The sequence below is a fragment of the Cinclus cinclus genome, chromosome 9 (genome assembly GCF_963662255.1).
Source record: "Cinclus cinclus chromosome 9, bCinCin1.1, whole genome shotgun sequence".
Classification (NCBI taxonomy): Eukaryota; Metazoa; Chordata; class Aves; order Passeriformes; family Cinclidae; genus Cinclus; species Cinclus cinclus.
The window spans coordinates 23,435,616-23,454,987 of NC_085054.1; the positions used below are offsets into that span (position 1 = coordinate 23,435,616).

Consider the following 19,372-nt stretch of genomic DNA (forward strand, 5'->3'; position numbering starts at 1 on the left):
AACAAGCAACCCCCATTTCCCTGTTTTTCCTGCATGTTTACACAGGGTTTGGAGCTAAAACACTTCCAGGCCTGGGTCTTAAATGTCGGGCATGGGGTCTGGATTTGGAGCTGAATTTGTATGTGGAATCCATTCTCACTTTGGTTTAGTCTGCCTATATCAAGATAACAGTCCTGCTAAAGCCAAAGAGAGGAACGAAGGGACACCCCACACACTGCCACTGGATCCCTTGCCATTTATTGGCATTGGCAGATTTCTTCTTAAGAGGCTGCTAAAACCATTTGCAGTGGCTTTGTAGGATGGGACTGTAGGTTCTCTGGGATCTGACCCTTCCTCTCCCTCTCCCTCTTCCTCTTCTCCTTCTCTTTCCTCCGTCTCCAAGTGAAGCACCTTGTAACAGACTTTCCTCATCAAATCTGGCACACAGGGACGGGTAAATCCTCAGTGCCAGCCACCAGTTTACCCTTAGGCTGAGCCTGTTGCCTTGGTACTTTAAATATTTTAATAAGCCATCTCTTTATAATTTTGGTTTTTTTTTAATTGTAGGACCAAGGAATACAAGAGACTGAATTATCTGAATTATGCTTCTACAACAGAACTGGGTTTCTCCTCATTGGGCATGGCAGAGCCTGGGGAAGCCCTTCCTTTTGTTTGTTTTCTTAATGCTGCAAACAGCTGATCTGGAAGCCAGGAGAGGTCACCAGTTTGTCTGGAAAACAGGTAGGAAAAAGATATGTTCGCTTCTCTACTAGGTATTTGCTGTGTTAAAGGATGGTCAGATTGTCCTTTCTCCATTCTGTTTTAGTTCAATAATAAATTTTAAAAGTCTGATAATGTCTTGTATTCTAATTTTTTTATTCTGCAAAATAGAAGAGATTATTCTGTGTTTGACATTAGTAATCTACATGTCTGTTGCAATTACGCACCTGGAGCGTAATTCTGGACTCCTTAATGCTTTTCATCTAAGAGTATTTTTTATTGGATTATCATACTAATTTTTTTCTTTGAAATATGTATTTTCTTTTAATTTTTATATGCAAGGGGAACACCAGCATGTCTCAGGATGAACAGAGTCAGAAGTCCATACTCTCGGTCTGTCTATTTGTATTTCCATTGGTGCATTTAGTGAATTATTTTTGTCCTTCAGTCAGGTTGGATACATCCAGTGGTTGAATGTGCAAACCTGTGAAGATGCTTTGGGAGCACCACGACTCTTGGTGCTGGAGTGGGTGGGTGGGAGATGGGGTGATCCAGCTGCACAGAGCCAAACATGGTGCATTGGATGCTTGTTTTGTAGCACAACACACAACAGCAGAGAATGTTCAATGAAATGGAAAGATTGGTGAATTTGGGAAATGTTTGCTTAAAGTGCTTAATCAAAAATACCCAACTGAACCAGGGGTTTCATTGCCCGGGATCTCTTTGAGGTTTGGCCTTTTGTGACTGAGCAACAGAACAATTAAACGTGATGGAAAAATAATTTACCTTTTTTTTTTTTTTTTGGAGAGAGGGTCCTTGGTATTTTGGTTGTTTTTTTTTTTTTTTTTAATTACCTTTCTGTAGAAGGCAATAAACTGAATAAGTGGAATAATGAAGCAGTTTTTCTGGGAGAACTTGTGTCCTTCTGGTAGGATCAACACAAACTTCTTGCCTGGCTGCTGGTATGGGAAGCTGGGGAAGGGCTGGTAAGGTAAAACATGAGACTATATTGCTAAAGACTTTCTCTTCACACTGTCTAGCATGTGAAGTGAGGAAGAAATAAACAATGACTCTCTTTTCTCCAATTCACTGTTATTTACATGATTTTTGAGCAAGCTTTGAAAGGCAGAGTTGTTTTCTTAAGACAAATTAGAGCCTTCAGTGCTGTCTTCTCTTCAGTTCCAAAGTGTGTTGTACTGTCAGTCTTCAGGGCTGTGCATTGGAAATCATAAAACTTTAATTTGACTTGATGATTCGAGCTGAAAATAAGGAGCTTTCAATGCTTCAAAGGCATCTGGGGCAGATGTAATTAGAACTAGGAAAATTTGGTGCCCAGGTTTGTGTGGGCACCATGCTCTGAAAGCTCAACAGTGGGCTTGTTGTAAAGCTTCCTCTTCCAGATGCACAAGAAAATTGTCAGTTCTTGTGACTCCCACAGTGGTTAAAAAATATCTGAGCTCTCGAGAGTCATCTTAAAAACTTTAAATCCTAAGAGTATTTTGATACATTTTTTCTGCTTATCGAGTGACGTGAGATAGTAAACAACTTTGACTGATATGTTTTCCCAATGAAAGTACCTCGTTTCAGCTAAATGTATTGTCCTGATTGAGGAAAAAAGATTTTTCTCCAATATTTGTAATCGTTACCCCCTCCCTTTTTTTTCCCCATTGAAGTGTTTTGTTGAAAGTTAGTTAAAAGTTACATCTAAACCCCAAATGTTTAGTTCCAGGTTGAAATGAATAGTATGTTCACCCAAAACATTTTGTTTTGCTGAGAAACTAAGCATAATTTGTGAAGGCCCTACTTCCTCTGCAGTAGTAGTGAAGCATCAGCATTTCTAAATCCTGAATCTTGTGTTTTTGCAGTTGTCCTAAGAAGTAACTCAATGAGCAGTAAAAGGCAGTCTCCTGTCAGGGTGGCATATGTGCCTTGTTTTTGTAAGCATTTTCAGACCTTAACTGAAAAGGTTTCTCAGGTATCACAAAGGTGTGTCTTTCAGAAGATGAAAAGGAAGTGTTTTGGGAAGAAAGGGTTGGTGACTTAAATGGAATAGGTGGATCTGGAGAGGTAGAAGGGTTAACATAACCCCTTGTGGTAAGATATTAATAATAAAATAACTCTGGGATGTAGATCATGGAGATCTTGACCTATTGAGACCTGTGGCTTGTATAATAATTGTTGAAAGAAACATTCCATAGTTTGAGGACTTATATGCCCAATACAAAATAATAGAAAGTGAATACAATCACAGCACCATGAACTTAAAATTAACTAACTTTTAAAAGAAAAGTTGAGCAGATCCATTCCAATAGAAAGAAAACTTTGCACCTGTTGTCCTTTTTCTTAATAAAACAATTTGATGAGAAATGAGCAATTCATAATAGGAAAAGGGATGATCTGTTCTGTTTTTAAGTCTTGAGTTGTCTGTTGTAAGCATGGCAAGTTACTTACCTGCTGGGGAGAAATTCAACTTCTTATTGAAATGTCATGCTTTATAATTAAGTAAGATTATGCTACTGAAAGCTCTGGCTTTATGAAAATGAATTTATATGTACTGAAATAAATTTTCCTAGCACACAAATCCAGGGAGGCATCCTTAATATGGATGGGGCTGGGGAAAAAGAAAAAAATCATCTCATTACTGCAGTTTATAGTACAGTCTTTTTTTCAGCTAGATCCTTTACACTGTCTAATGAAGACTTGTACATTTTCATGCTGTGCTTGGTGGTCTTGGTCTAGAGAAAAACAGCAGTACTGCAATCACTTAATCTGAAAAAAACCCTAGGCTCTGTAATTCTAAAACATGAGAACTCAGCAGTGTGAGGTAGTTTTATACAAACTCTTCCCTCAGCTGTTCAGAGGACTGTCACCCGCATGTTGCTTATTTGTGACCTGTCCTAAAACCATTTATTTTGAGCTTTTGGCTTCTAGAAGTCATAAATTAATATCTGTATCCTGTATCTTCTGGTTTCCAGACATTTCTTGTCAGATGCTCATTTAGCGGCCACTAAACATGAAAGCAATAATCATATCAGCTAAATTACTCAGCAACATCAAATAGCTGCATAATTTTCTCGCTCTTGCTAAATTTAATTGGACCTAAAGTCTTGTAAATTAATAGTATTTAATGCAGTTGCCAATTAGCAATTTGCATATTTCACCATGCTAATTTTCTCCATCACTTGAGTAGGCCTAAGAGTTCCTGGAATTTCTGCAATGCCAGAATGCCTATGTTCTAGTGATGGCTTTTCAGGATTTTAAAGCTATTTATAGAATATTGACACGTGTGAGTCCACAGCATAATTCTAGTTGATTAAGTGTAAGATACATGCAAATATTTTGGGTGCTTTAGGGGAAGAGGCTGATAATTAGGATTGCAGAATGTTGGGGTGGCTCTTTCCAGATGCTCTTTTTGTAGTTCATGGACAGATTTCTGGCTCCCCTTCACTTCTGGTGTCTTCAGCTCCTCCATAAACTACACCTCAAGCATGTGCTGTTTCCCCCAACATACAAACAGAATTCAAAATATAAGAGATATAGCCCATAAAGGGCTCTCAGAGCTAAAGCAATGATGTGGGTTTATTTTTTATTGAGGAAAATATTATAAAAATGTTTTTTCTAAGACAAAACTGTCCCAATTTTTAGAAAAATGATTCTTTAATCATGGTAAAAATGCTATCTGTCATGGAAATAATCCTCTGTCAGCTATGGAAGGGAAGAAGGGGACTGTTAGAAAGCCAGATGTTGTGTCCCAGTGAGTTTTCCTTCTCTAGAAAAAATGAATCAGGATGGCTATTTAGCCCAGCAGGGACATGCTTCCTGATATGAGTGGAAGAGCACTGAAAGTGAGGTATCAGACTGGGAAATGGGCTTGTAATGATTCTGATCACAGCAGAGAGATTTTTTACCTGAGGAAGAAACCATTAAATGTCTGGATTTTGTGGGCTTTTGGGAGCCAGGTGTGTGAGCCGTGAGTACTCCTGCCTGAGGTGAGCATAGAAAAACTTTAATTTGGAGTTACTACCTGTATTTGAAAGTCTTCCTTAAAATAGGTTAGCAAATGGGTTTTGATCTTTAGTCATTCTTCAGAAACAATCCATAATGGAAAAGGGACGAAATGAACTTTTCAGAGAACGACTTCTGATGTGGAGGAGCCTTTGAACCACCCGTGAGTGTGGGTGAGCCAGCCCTGGCTATGATGAAAAAGGGTCTTTTGTTCTCTGTTCTCTGATAATACCACCACAAAATGCCCTTTCTCAAGACTGTAATTTCAGGAAGGTCAAGTGCTGGTTTGGAAGTGCCTTTGACCTTATGTCTTAAAAGACAAGCTTTTACCTACGTACACCAAATGTTAAAAGGAGTCCAGGTGTCTTCAAAGGACAGCAGAGCTCAAACTTGCTGAAGGAGACTCAAAAATAGCTCTGCAACAAGTGAAGGTTTCCCAAAAGCTCGACAAAATGAAGAGTGATTATCTGTCCTAAATGAAATGGTCTTTTTATGGAATGGACAGCAGCTCATGAATGAAGCACAAATGGTTTTTTAGTGATCATTGTGTGGTGTCTGGAAGGTTTATGATGTGTCTGACTGATGCTTCCAAACTTCTCATTGTGTGGTAAATATTGTAATTTTGGGTTGTTGTTATGCTGCTTTGGTGGACGGAGCTTTAAAAGCTGAAATTTTCAAGTGGAAATTTAACCTTGATTTAATCCAACTTTGTATGTTTCAAAGGATCTTCACTGTGCTAAGAGGTTGGAAAAGAAGTGATGCTCTTGCGTTATAGATTGCAGTCTTGTAATATTGTCAACAGAAGAAATTAATAGTTTGAAAAAAAGCCCTGCTGTGTTCTCAAGCTAGCCTGGCCACTGCCATAAACCTGGTAATGAAAAGTTGTTCTAAAATGATAAATCTTCTTATTTTTACCTTTATTCTTGATCAGTTTATGCCTCTACTCCTGAACCCGACTACTCTTTAATTTAAGTAATTTTTCTTTTGGTCATTGCTCTTGATTTATTTAGGAGTTGAGGATACCAAGTTTCTGGACCCCTGTGAGTAAACTTATTTCTTAGAACTTGGTTGGTCAAATAAAATATTTTCTTAGCGCTGCTCCTCAAAATTCCATCAAAGCTCAATTAAGATTTAATCTACTGATATTTTACTGTATTTAATTTGAATTAGAAATGTCTGGCTTAAAATATCTGATTTCTAATAATATTTGGAAAAATAATTTGTAATGAGTAGTTGCATTTAAAGTGGTGTAGTTTTTAATGTGTTGGTGTAATTTCATTATATAGACATTAGAAAAGTGATTTAAATAAAAAACCAGTACTTTAGTTCTAAATTTGTCTAAAATAATTACTTACAAATAATATTTTATGAGGCAGCATAAATTATGCTTCTGTCTCTACAAAACATTGAAAAAAAATTAAAGATTCAAAGGAGGTTGTTTTGCAAAATTTCATTAGGGGCAAAATTTAATATGCTGGTTGATATTAGTCACTGATATTTGAGAAGCTTTAAGGGTGGCCACAAAGCTAATCTCATGTTTCCTTAGACAGAAGTGCAGCTGTTTCAGATTGATAAATATTTGGTTTTCTTTCTTCTTTGTTCCTTACCATTTCCTGTCCACATTTCCACCCTTCTGTTCCAGGAATCTCAAAATTTTATTACATATGGTTCTGCTGCTCCACTTCACCCATCTTATTCCACTTCTGATATTGGTATCATCTTCTGGTCTTATTTTCTCAACTTCTGCATCCAGCTTGTCTCAGAATTGTGGAGATGCCACCTGTTGCCTTGATTGATTACCCTTTGCAGGGGTTGGTAAATTCATGTTTAGGTGGGTGAGACATTTCAAAGTTGGTGGAGACTTTGTGTCCTCAGCCAGGAAGGACTGGAGAGTTTGGCAGAGAGCAAGATAAATGTACACCAGAAGAATTCAGTAAAAGATGGAGAAGCTTTCTTACACTGGAACATCATTTTCCAGCCTGGTCTTTCCTCCAGGTGTTTGAGGTCTCTTGCTGGTTTGGATAAATGCCCGTGGGTTGGATAAAGTCCCACCTGGGTCCTGTCCTTACCCCACCAGGCTGAAAGCGCCGTGTATGGGACGTGGCTAGGGACCTGTGGCACAGAGAGTGCCAGCCAGCATCAGAGATGTTGGAGTAGCTCCTGGAGGAGTTTGGGGCACTGATTAGAGATTCAGAAATACTTAAAGGGGTGCTGCTTTTCCTTGTCTATAAAACTTGGCTTGTTTATTAACTCTGGTTTCCTGTGGGGAGCTGTAGACGGAAGAGGGAGGTTCTTGGTGCCACTGCTTGAAGAAGGAATTCTTGGCTTATTATATTTTCTCAGAAAAATACAATCCAGCAAGCAGTACAGGCAGCACAGAGTAGCAGTCCAATTAAAAGCAGAGGAGGAACTGGAATAACCCCGAAATAAATGCTGAAGTTAACACTTGATGTACTTGGAGTGTGAGTTCCTTGGCAGAGCCGTGTGCTGAGCCTGGCTGCCTTCAGGGAGGAGCTTTTGCAGCATGTGCCTGGTCATTTTGTTATTGTTGGGCTTACAAAACTATTTCAGCAGTTCTTTTACAGTAAGGCTGCCTGCTTTACCAAACATCTTTGCCAACCAGCATCAGATGTTCAGTAGGTGGTGGTTTAAAGTAGATTACACAGGAGATTCACACTGATCTTTTAATGTCCCTCTTCTCTTCTTGAGAATAATAGTTTTTGAGAATAAGGTGCCTTTTTCTGTTTTTTGTTGGTATTGGGAAAAGCATGTTAGGTTTTTTTTATCCTTTTCTTTCCTCAATAGTTACTATGGGAACAGAGCTGGGGGTCACAGGGGAAAATTTGCAAAAGTGGTTTCTTTTAAATAGTTCATTTTAAAAAATAAAAAAGATAGCTTATTATTGGAATTGTGGTACTTTTCATTCAACTTTGTTGGACTGTATTGTTGTACATATTTCAGTCACAAAAGAAGCACAGTGAGTGGCAAGAAAAACAGATGGGTGTGTTTTTGTAGTTTTTCCTTGGGGTTAATATTTTTTAAATTGAATGCAGCTGTTGGAAAGATTTCTGTTATGTATAGGCAGAGCATTAAAAATAGATGATCACATTTTCAGCCTGTTTTAACGTAGTACTAGATTTAATTATTCTGCTGCCCTTGTTCAGAACCTGCAGGTTGTTTTTAAATAAGTGTATCTTAAGGATTTTACTTCGCCACTTAGTTGAATGATTTCAGTATATAAGGGTAATCATGTCCTCATTCAGCTCTTTTGTAGAGCATAATTGTGGGTGAAAAATAACAGAAAATTGTATTAGAAATCCCTAAAATACACATTGTTGTTCACAGTATGCAAGTGATGCTGCTGACTCTTTCTAGGGACTCTTCGTGAGGTTTGGGAAGTCTGCCCTCTGATACCCTTACTCCCAAGATTCTTTTTTCTTCTGTTGCTCTTTTTGAGAATAACCCTGCCATCATAATTTTCTTCTTTTTTCTTTTCTTTCCAAAAAGAAAAAATAATTTATTTGCATTCTTTCTTAGTTTCAAAAAAATTGAATGGCAAAAGCTGGGAACGTGAAATAGAGAAGTTAGAAGGGATATTTCATGGTAATCCAGGTTATTTCCATAGTTTTGACATCATTTAATTCAATCACCTTCAGCTAGTGGATAGGTATGATGAATTAATCAAACTCACTTAATGCAGGAGTTTTCAATGTCAGAGCTTCTGTTTGCCTGGGCTGAGACCAGTCTGAGTGCAGGGTGTGATTCCAGAGGCACTGCCTGGTCCTTGCTCTTGATGGCACTGCCTGGTCTCTCTACCTCTTTGCAGAATTCTTCAGTTCCTTCTTCCAGAGACCTTTTAAAACTCATGGTTGAATGTGTCTCCATGTAGTATTTGCGTGTAATAGTGATCTAGGATTATGGAGCTAAGTTTGGAAAAGCATGTTAAACCCTCATTGTAGTGGTTCTAAATACATTGGTTCTGTACACTGGGGCTGAGTTGTAGACAGTTTCTAAAGCAGATCCAGCTTTTGTGTGGCATGTCCTGGAAGGCCAGCCATGAAAAATCACTTTTCAAATGAGAACTTAATAAAAACTTTCCTGCTCTGAACGCTAAGCCCTGCTCCCCGTGCGATTAGTGGTTTCATTTCTTTCCCAGCAGTTGGGTAATGATTATGGCTCCAGATGCTGCAGGAGTGATAAAGAGAGTGATTAATTTCACTTGAAAGGGCATATGTTCAAAGAGGAGCCAGCCCCCAGCGCCTCCATCGTGGAGCCCACGCTGCTGAGTGTGTGTGCTGTGGTACCCAGCTGATCCTGGGGACACGACCTGGCAACCTCCCTGAGTTACCTTAAGCAATATATTTGCTGCTTGGTTGTTGTATTCTTCCTCCAGGATTTGTTTAAAAGCTGTTCATGGCTTTGTAAAGCAGTGCTGTCAGATTTTCAGCTTTGAGGAGGGGCTGATGTCACCAGCACAACCCAAGTAACTGCGAGTGAGCTCGGGGTTGTGTTTATACCCTGCACAGAATTAAGTGGTAATGAAGGGTTCATATTCCCTGACTTAGTCAACAGCAGCTTTAAAAGTGTTCCTACGCTCTGTTTGCAAGAATAGTTCATGCTGTATGGCTCTGAAAAATTCTGACACTTAAAGCATTATATTTTCAATATGCTTAAAAATTAAATGTGCAAGGTAGGTATCTTAAAGTCATGGCTTTATGGACACATTGAGTGAGTCAACAGAAATATGAAACATGACTGGGCATGCCAACAATGTGGTTAAGTGAGGGGATGTCTGGTGTTTATTGTGTTAGCACCTGCAATTTTTCTCTGTTCAGTGTCTTTTGGGGGTTTATTCTGTCACCCCTGAGATCCAAAGACCTTCAAATTTCAATGGTCTAATGATATCCATCTACATATGAGGCATGTTTTACTGTTCTGCGTGGTGACATTTATAACCATAACTTTACAGGTCTGAAGCTGCTGAAGGGAAAACTTCAATACTTGTGACATCTTGAACATCTTTTGACCCATTAGTTACATTTATATCACTCACCTGCGTCTAAGCAAAAGAAGCACTTTCCTTGTATCTGCTGAAGATCTTCACAGTGGAGACACTGGATAGAGAAGTTGTTTCTATACTTTTAATTTTCTATGAATTCAGTAAATTTAGGTGTGTATTAGTAGCAGAGTTTTGAAGCAGCTGTCTGGATGGGATACAGAATTAGAGTTTTTACAGACAAGGATTAAAAGGAGACTTTAATGATTAAACACCAGAAACTTTCTGGAGGTTCTGTTATTAACTATAGTGCTCATAAGGTAGCTCTCATGTTTTTATTGTCATTCCCTTAATATTCTTGGTTGCATTAATAAAATAGTGCTGTATCCAAACACAAGTGAAAATGAATTTCAGTAAATTGTTTACAGCTCTGTGTTAAATGCATATGGTGTATCACTAGAATAACTTATTTAAACTTTAGTATTTTCAGTTAAACTAATTCAGTACATCTGTTTTTCAATTGGCATTAAATATTTCATAACCACTGTATAGATTGTATCTTGATTTAAAACGTTGTTAAAAGTGTGAAATTTGTGATTTTTGCAGATTGGAGGTTGTGTCTGCATTTAACAGGAGGCTCACTTGGATTAGTTTTGAAGTTGTAGGAATCTGATAATGAGGGTTTATCCAAACTTTTAACTGTTATTGATCCCACTTTTCTCTTAAGGAAATATCAATCCCCTATCTTCTGCATTCCTCTGCAAAATGCCAAGATGATCTTGCTTTTAGGATTGTCCCCAAACAATTTCAAACATGAGAAAGTGTGCAAAACAGCCTTCCCAACACCCAGAGTACATCCTTGCCTGCACAGCACTGGGAAAATTATGCATGTGTCTGAGTGTTAAATATGTTGCTTAGATGTCAGTGCCTGTGTGTGTGTTTATGCATTAATTTTTGCCTGTGTTTTATGTCACCCGTGTATAATTACAGTGCTGCCATGCAGCCAAGGGCACTGGTTTGGTTGCAGAAAGAGAAACAGAGCTGCAATGTTTTGAAAAGACTGGGGACAGATCAAATGAGAGACAGGGAACTCGGAGTAAATGATGACAGTAATGTTATTGTACCCTAAGGGTCCTGCAGAGTACAGTACTTAAAACCCAATTTTTTGCTTTGTAGATAAGTGAGCGTGTCTCGGTTAAATCAATATACGTGTGCAATAGATGATAAAACTTGATATTACATACCTCCTTTGATATTTTTCATACTTACTGCTTTAAAGGTAACATTATATTTATGTTCAGAACACTCCAAAGTACTTTATGCCTTTTGTTATGAGCTTTTGAACATGTTGCTTGGTTTAGTAATGGGAGCTCAGGCAGCCCAAAATTGTCACACTCCTGTTGGGTATTTATTGGTGGTTAATTGACTGCTGACCTTTGCCAGGACTCTCTTCAAAGAGCAGGGAGTGATACCAGGGGATAGTAAATCAAAGAAATTGGAAAGCAGGTGAAAAAAGGTAATTCTATGCAGTTACATTTAAATTTTGAAGCTTTTTTTTTTAAGATAAAAACAAAGGTTAAAATCAAACAACTCCTCACCCCCACTGCTTTTCTCATAGATATTTCAATGTGCTCCAATATAAAAAAGAAAGTTTTACTTAGTCTTCTTCTTCACTGTGATTTACTTGTCCTTGATTGATTTTTTTTTTAAATGGATGAGCCAGCTTTCAAAGTCTTCAGAATGATTTAATTATTGCAGCACACAGGGCCCCAAATCAGATTTAAGTTTTTTTGATATAGTTTATGGAATAAACCAGCGAACCGATGCAGAGGATGGAAAGCTGCTGGTACTCAAACCAACTAAATGATTCTGCAGCCAGAAGATTCCCCGTAGACCTTAAGTGAAAGGTCAGGAGGCAACCTTAGTATGTGCCATTTAATCCAATGTCATTGGGATAAATGTATTGTAACTGTGTGCCTGTGGTGTACCAGGAGCTGAAGAACTGGTAAAACTCGCAGTGTTCTGACTATATTGCCAAATAAAGCTATGCTACATTCAATAAAGCAATTACATAAAAAGCATTATAGTCAACTTCAGTTCCAATACCAGCAGCATGATCAATCATTTTCAATCCAAGGGGTGGTCTAATCGCTTTTTGTTGCTGCTTTGAAAGGTTACATTACTCAGTTTTCTTGCAGCTGAGCAACCTTTTCATGTTTGCTTCGTGTAGGTTTTTATAAATGTCCTTTCTTTTACTCTCAGTGTTTTGGTATGACCCGTTCAGCAAGAGTTAAAAAATTTCCCTCAGCTTTTCTTATCCTGTTAACTTTTTACAAAAAGTTAAAAGTTCTTAAACCTTTTTGGAATAGAAGATCTGTCGTGATCCACAAATGTCTTTTTTTCCATTTATTTTTATGAAATCCCCTTTTTGCTCCTTTCAGTGGAATAAGCATTCTGCATAAGCAATCTCATCTGGCTTCATCCTGCACTTTCCTGTGCAGCTCAAGGACTCCTCTTCCCTTGGCACAGTCCAGCCTGGGAGTTGTTCAGAGTCATTCCTGTGACCAGCAGTGTTTTCTCTCCCCCTCCTCTGCTTCGCTCCTGGCTGCGTGGGCAGCCCAGTGCAGGCTCCATTATGGATGTCTGCTGGTGGGTATTAATTGAGACTGCTGAGGAAACACTATTGAATTCCTTCCTTAATCAGGTAATTTGGGAAGTACTTAAGGACAATTTTGTTATCATCATTAGGACAGTTCTAGTGAGTTGATACTACAGTGCGAAGGCAGCCATGAGAAAATGGGGAAAATATTTCCATCAAGCTTTCATTCTGCTTCACCTCTCAAAGATAACAGGTATTGGACTGATAAAGTGACAGATGATTCAACTTGTTATCTTTTTTCCTAAAAGTTTTATAGATCCTGATTTTTTTTTTCCCCCCCAGAAGCTTAGATACTCCATTAAAGATCCTTATTTTCAGGTCTTGTGGAACCAATTCTAACCAATGCTTTACTTGTGGACATTGCCATTTAGCCAATATTATTCGTAATGCAAAAGATTAACTTTTAAGCAAAAGGATGCCTCCTTTTCTTAGAGACAAGCCTGAGTAATGGTTACTTGAATTACTGGATGCCACTTGTTCGCCTATAAATTTGTTTCCTCCCTACACCAGTAAAATGAATGTATTTTGCATGAATGAGAAGTAAAAGGTCTGTAGCATTTTAGTTTGTTTTTTTTTTTCCCCATGTAAATAGCAATTGAAGCAGCTGGAAAATTTTCGCTTCAGAATAAATTATCAGAGATTTGTTCCTTTTTATGTCTTTGGTATTGGCAAAGCTGTCTTGTCTGTTAATGCATTGCTGATGGATTTTTCATTTATTTATTCACTAAATCCTAGCAGTTTCTTTATGCCCAACTCAAATACACATTTTAGTGCTAGAAGCTGTCCTGTTATCCTATGGACACACACACATATGTTCTCCTTATCTTTGGGTAGCTGTTAACACGTGGAAGATCCATACATCTGAATGAATGTCTAGTGTTTTTTTATTTTTACTCTTTATCAGAACAAATTTATTCAGCTTGACTTCTCTGTGCTTTGTGCATTGACAGCTGCATGGAGGTGCCATAGGTTGTCACAGGAATCTGCTGATTGTTAATGTCATGTATTATTCTGTGAGGTTTTTTTGTTTGTTTGTTTTTTTTGTGTGTGTGTGTGCTTTTGTTAAACTAGGCTGGTAAATGCCATATGTAAAATTTCATAGCTTTTTCATAAAACGCTTCTAGTATCTTTCTGGAGACTCTGTTGATAAACTTTCCCTTAAGCATACATACAAATTAAATGTGAGAGCCTGCGGCTAGGAAAAGTTGCTCCAAGGCAATGATTCACTAGGATGAAAAATCAATAAAAGTTTCATTAAGAAAAGGGAAGAAAGTTTAGTCGGGCACTTTGCTTTGCTTTCCTGTGGGAAGTGCAGGGAGAAACCATTTTATTCAGCTTTATTCTTAGAAATAGGGATCATAATGTGTGGGGTTTTGTTTTGTGTGTGCTATAAGTGGAATTGTCCCCTGGAGAAGCTGCCTTGGCTGGTGACTTGGAACCTGTTCAGGTGGGTGTATTTATGCAGGAGGTTGCAGCATGGAGCTGCAGCCACAGGGAGATGTGTCCTCCCCTGGGCAGAGGTTTCCACCCAAATCCTCACTCCTCAGGGGCTCAGGTCAGATCGTGCTGCTGGAGGAGTTGATTTGAAGCCTGACATGTAGGAAACTAGATTTTCGCCCCATATTTGGAAGGAATTTCTGTTGAATCAGCAGTCTGAGAGGTGCCTGCCCTGCAGCAGCTGTGGGGTGGGCAGGAGGAGGCTGTAGGAGCTGGGGGACTGAAGTGTGCAAACCACCTCCAGCACAGGCACCTGCCTGGGCTGTGCATGGGAACCCCTCTCTGCTGGGAGTGTTGTCTTGTGGAAGCTGGACTTCTATAGCAACCATATTTTCCTGTCATAACTCTCAATCTTTGTTTTTTTTGTTTTTTTTTCTTTTTTTTAGTTTGCTATTAGAACTTGGTGATGACACATGTTAACAGTCTCCCAGTGACGTTTGGCAGTTTGTACATCTGTTTGTTTTCATTAAATACTGATTTTTGAAAAGTTTAAGGGCTGATCTGATTAAAACACAGTTAGGATGGAAAAGCTGGCAGAGGTTCTTGCAGCCAAGAGCAAATTTATTTCTCCAATCTTGTTTAAAAAAGCAGCAATGCTGGCAGGGTTGACTAGTAAATATGAGCTGTACATCTTGTTCAGGGAGCTTTTTCTGGATGCCTTGCGTGAACCGAACAAGTGAGTTAAGTGAAACACAGTGACTGAGGCTCTGACAGGGTTGTGGTGATGGATTAAAATCAGATGAGTGAAGCTGCTGCCACCCCAGACCATCTGCCCCACTCTTTGTTGTGCATCCCAGAACAGCAGTATTTGGTCTGTTCATGAATCAGCTTCTATAAAGCAGAATTTAGCCTGGAATTTTAAAGTCATCTGAAGTGGGGTTGGTTTGCTTTAATCTGCTTCCCCAAAATGGTTTTGGGGAGCTTTCAGACTGCTCCAGCTGTTTGAGAAGGCATACTAAAAATGGACTGTTTGTACTTCTGACCTGGATAAGGTGCTTGTGCTACTTCCTCACTTGCCCCTGCCTGCTCTGTTGCTCTGTGGAAGTGCAGATGTGCACATTTATGTGGCTGCTCTGCTCTGTGTTGTCCACAGGCCCCCGGAGTGCCCCCCCCCCGAGCATTGCCTACCCTGGGGGTCAGCACAAATGCTGCTCTCAGTCTAAAGTTTCCTCAATGTACAATTGAGCTCCTGTTTACCATTTCAATCCCATAGAACCACTGTACCCATTTGTAAATACTGTACTTAAGAGCAAGCTACTGTTTTTTGCTTAAATATTTGATAACATGCAGTGATTGCCTAACTTGCATCTTTGCCTGCAGTGCACCTGAACTGTAATTTGCAGAAAAGTTACTTGGTTTTAGAGCAAAACTGGATTAAAGTTGATTTGCTAGAGCAAATGTGGTGTACCACAAACTTGATGCTGGGTTGTGTTGATAGCAATAAACAGGAATAAACAAGTGTATGGGGCTGGAAATCCCGTGCTTGAAAATGCTGTGGGCTCCAGGGCAACCTGTTCACCTTTCCCAGGTTTTGAACAGTGGCAGAGGAGCAGATTGGATCAGATCTTGTTTCAGCATCGTCTGTTTCCACAGCTGAAGCTCCCATATGATCAGATCCTATAAATTATTTAAGATGCAGAAGCTGTGTAACCAGAGTCTCCTGTAAAGGTTAAGGCTCCATCTGTTCTGCCAACCTCGAGGATTGTGCATTTCATGCCATTATCTGTATTGCTGGGTGACATTAGAAGAGTCAGGAAGACTCAGACATTGCTTCCCATTTGCTGCACAGCAGTGGAAACCTCACTGCATTAGCACCATACACCTGAGATGCTCTTGGCCCCTTCATTCTTAGTCTGTGAGAAAGGAGCTGAACTGGACTGTACACAGCACCAAGAGATCTGAGAGATTCTTGTGAGGAGAAGACAAGAAAATTAAATAAGAAAACCCAAAAAAATCCAATCATTCGGGTTACTCTTTTATATAGTCCATCTTGTTTAAAACATGCTTTCAGTTTAAAATCTTACAGCTAATCAGTATTTCAGTGATTCTGCTCAGAAATGAGTGTAGCAGAATTTCTCATATAACAAACATTATCAAATGAAGTGATTCCATGTGGAGGTGATGAGGAGGATAAGAATGGAGTCTTGGAAATTGAAACTCCTTTTCCAAGTTTCTTCCTTTTGAAGAGCAGGAATTGAGTTTCTGAAAAGCTCCCTGAATTTTGCTTTGTGATATTAAAATGAAATATTGACACTGTTTTCTGCTTTCTTCTCCAACCCAAGTGATATGTATATTCCTAGGTACTTTATTCTATGCATATAAAATCCCCAGAGAAATGTATGTTCTTAAGATGAGCATAGCTTCAGGTGTAGGTAAAGGAGTTTTTGCAACTATCACAGCTATTTAGACTAAAATTATGGGAGTAAGGAAGGATAAAGTTTGGTCTCGTGGAGGAAAATTGCAAACTTCTAAAGCTTAATTTTCAGAGCTTCATTTTCTCCTGTTCAGTTTGTTGTGACCCTTCCTGGAGTTTCTTTCTTAAAACTGGATGATTTCTTTTCAGTTGGAAACCAAGTGGATAAAATATCTTCTGGGTAGCTCATGTATAATTTTTCTAAGTATAATAATTATGTTTCAGTCTTGTATTCTTCTGATATAAAACCAAAACCGCAGGTACTGTTCCAGCTTTTTTTCTGTGGGGAGTCTGTAAAGCTTTAACAGGCATGGTGGTGACAGCTGCCTGGTACCAGTGGTGTTACTGGTTGTTAGAAATTGTGTTAATGGGCTCTGTTCTGGGGAAATTTACAGCTCACAGTCTGGGAGAGGAGGAGAACAACCAAAGCTAAATAAAGTAGGTTGTTTGCTTTCTTTTCTTCCTCATTTGAGAAGATTTTGTGGCCGAATATGTTTGGCAGACTGCTCTGGCCTCATCCAAAGCTTTGTGTGTGCGACAGCTCAAAATTGGAATGATTTAGACCCCCTTGCTGTCCTATATTAACGCTCAGCATTTTGCAGCTACTGAAGGTGGATCAGACAGGGCTGATGTGTTTGCATAGAGAAATCACGTGGGAATTTATGGGTGGCAGCAGCACAGGGACTTTGGAAACTCCAGAGAAATCCTTTTTCTGTTGCCTGTGGAGATCCTGGTGGGGTGGGCAGGGAATTGGCACCATCCTTGGCATCTCTGAGCCTTGGTCTTGGGATGTGTTTGGACTGGGCTATGGTGAGAGCCCAGGACCTGTGCAAGTTTCAGGAGGTGTTCCAGGTGTGCATTTCCTCTGCTCCTACTGGAGAGTAGGTGAGACATTCTCTCTGCATCAAAGATTTATCCCAGAGCTGGAAAAAAATTAAGAAGAGGCAGTTAAATCTCTCTTTATGCTTTCTGACTTTATGGGATTTTTTTCATTCTGTGCCATGACTGAGGTTTTTTTGAGCTGAATGCTGAAAATATAACAGAACATAAAAGCTCATAAATTTAACAGAAGGTAGAAAGGCCATAGAATGAATAAATACATTTACCTTCCAGGAAATACCTTTTGCTAGTCAACTTCTCTCCGTTCGGGTCGGGCTCCACCTTCTCAAGCATATAAACTCCAGTGGATCTTGTCTCCAGAAAGAAATCTCTCCCACAAGGCTTTAGTGGCTTCTTGGAAGGATACTAACTACTGAGGGCAGGTGGGCATCCTTCCTAATTTTGATGCAACCATTTAGCTGCTTGATATTTTAAAGAAAGTGTGAGAGTGGCCTAGAGCTGCGTTCTCTTTTCTCTCTCTTGCCCCTTGCACTGCTATCCAAAGCCCCATTTCCTGCCTGCTTTTGTGTCGACCTGTCCTGTCCCTGTGCAGCTTTGCATCCAACAGGGAAAGAGGGAAAAAAAAAAAGGTGAAATGAAGGTTAGTGGTTGTGTAGGACATACTGTGCCGAGGGCTGTGATAGAGTGGGAAGAAGGATGTGTGCCTGCACATTACTGTGCTCAGGGTCATCAATAAAAGGAAATGTAATTGTCACTTTTCTTTTACAATGCTTTCTCTTGGTTTGTTTTTCCCATTTCTCTGAATTCATAACTGTGACAACAAATGCTGTTTATGGGGATAAGTCAGTAAAGAGTTAAACTCTGGTAAATGGTGTATAGTTCACTTAGGCTTAGCGAATTGCAGGAAAACAGAATTTACAGCAGAAAACTTAACAATAAAATCCAACATAACAAATTGGGAGTTGCTAACTGCTGCTGCTGTAGCAGGCGTCCTCCTGCACTGTGACCTGCCAGGTGTTCTTTGTGCTGTTGTGAATGCCTGTCTGCTCTGGGGGGAAAGCAGTTCAGTGAACAGACTGAGATATTCTATCTGCGGTTTTAATAGTTTTGTCAGGACTCTGCTTATTCTTAATGGAAGAAATTATTATGAAATTCTAAATTATTTAATGGAAGAAATAATGAACTTGTTATTAAAATGCATCAGCTGCCCAAAACCACAGTGGACTTTTATGTCTGAAGAGTGGTCAAGCTTACCTGAAGTCAACATGGCATTATTTTTGCTCATGCAAAGATGTTTTCCTCCCTCTAAAATCATGGGGAATAATTTTCTCAGTCGGTCCTCGAACTGATCAGTAATTTCCTTCAAGAGGCTGAATTAGCAATAAAATGTTTATGAGTACAAGTTTTCTGAAGTGTATTGTTTCTCAATTTGTCAGAAAGACAGGCAGGGAAGGCTGTGACACCTTTCTGCTGCAGCGAGGAGCTGCTCAAATAATCTAACAGGAATCAAATCAGGATCAAAGCACTTCATTGATTTATTAATGGAACATAATTAACCAGCAAGCAGTGAACTGTATGTTCAGGGCCAATATCAGTAATGCACCAGCTGAGTTGCAGTACAAGAGGTTTAATACAACTTTATAAATACCTCTCAAGTTATAATCCCCAAAAGTTCCTCATTACCATCCCAATTCCTGGCTGGGGGGGTTTCTCCCACAGATGTGTGGATGTTGTGCCCTGTGTATCTGCCTCCCACTGCTCTCTTTCCTCTGCTGTAAGAAGAAAAATTATAACTTTAAAAATACTTTTCAAGCAGATTTCTCTCTTTGTTTCAGAAGTCTGTGTAATTCTTTGTTTGCTATTTAATCTGGTTGATGGCTCATGGTCATCCTTTTCAGTTCTGGACAGGCACTTTTTTTGGCAGTTTTGGGTGCTCCGAGTGCCATACAGAACTCTGATAAAACTGCATTTTGGAGTGGTTCTTGGAGCTGCTTTTTCTGCAGATGATACTTAAATCCCAGCTTTGGGATTACCTTAATTTAATGTACAAAGCAATGTGATACAGCTGTGACTGCTCATCTCCCTACTTATCTCCATTCACTTTGCAGCTGCATCTGTTTCTGATATTTGCTAAGTGGCCTTTCCATTTATAAAGGGTTTCAGGAATAGATGAGAAAACACTTGCAGTTTTTGCTGTATTATGTCTCACTTGAAGAGACCAAATACTATTTTAATTTTAACCAAGAAGAAATACTTACTCATG

The 19,372-nt window shown here is 39.2% G+C and overlaps 1 protein-coding gene across 1 annotated transcript in view; it reads left to right on the forward strand.

Moving 5' to 3' along the window:
• Window positions 1-548: 548 nt before the first annotated feature.
• Window positions 549-19,372, forward strand: part of THSD7B (thrombospondin type 1 domain containing 7B) — a 241,494-nt gene continuing 222,670 nt past the window's right edge. The window contains exon 1 of the mRNA XM_062498438.1: window positions 549-720. Within this exon, the coding sequence (XP_062354422.1) occupies window positions 582-720 (139 nt within the window). The 5' untranslated portion in view covers window positions 549-581. The remainder of the gene's footprint in view (window positions 721-19,372) is intronic.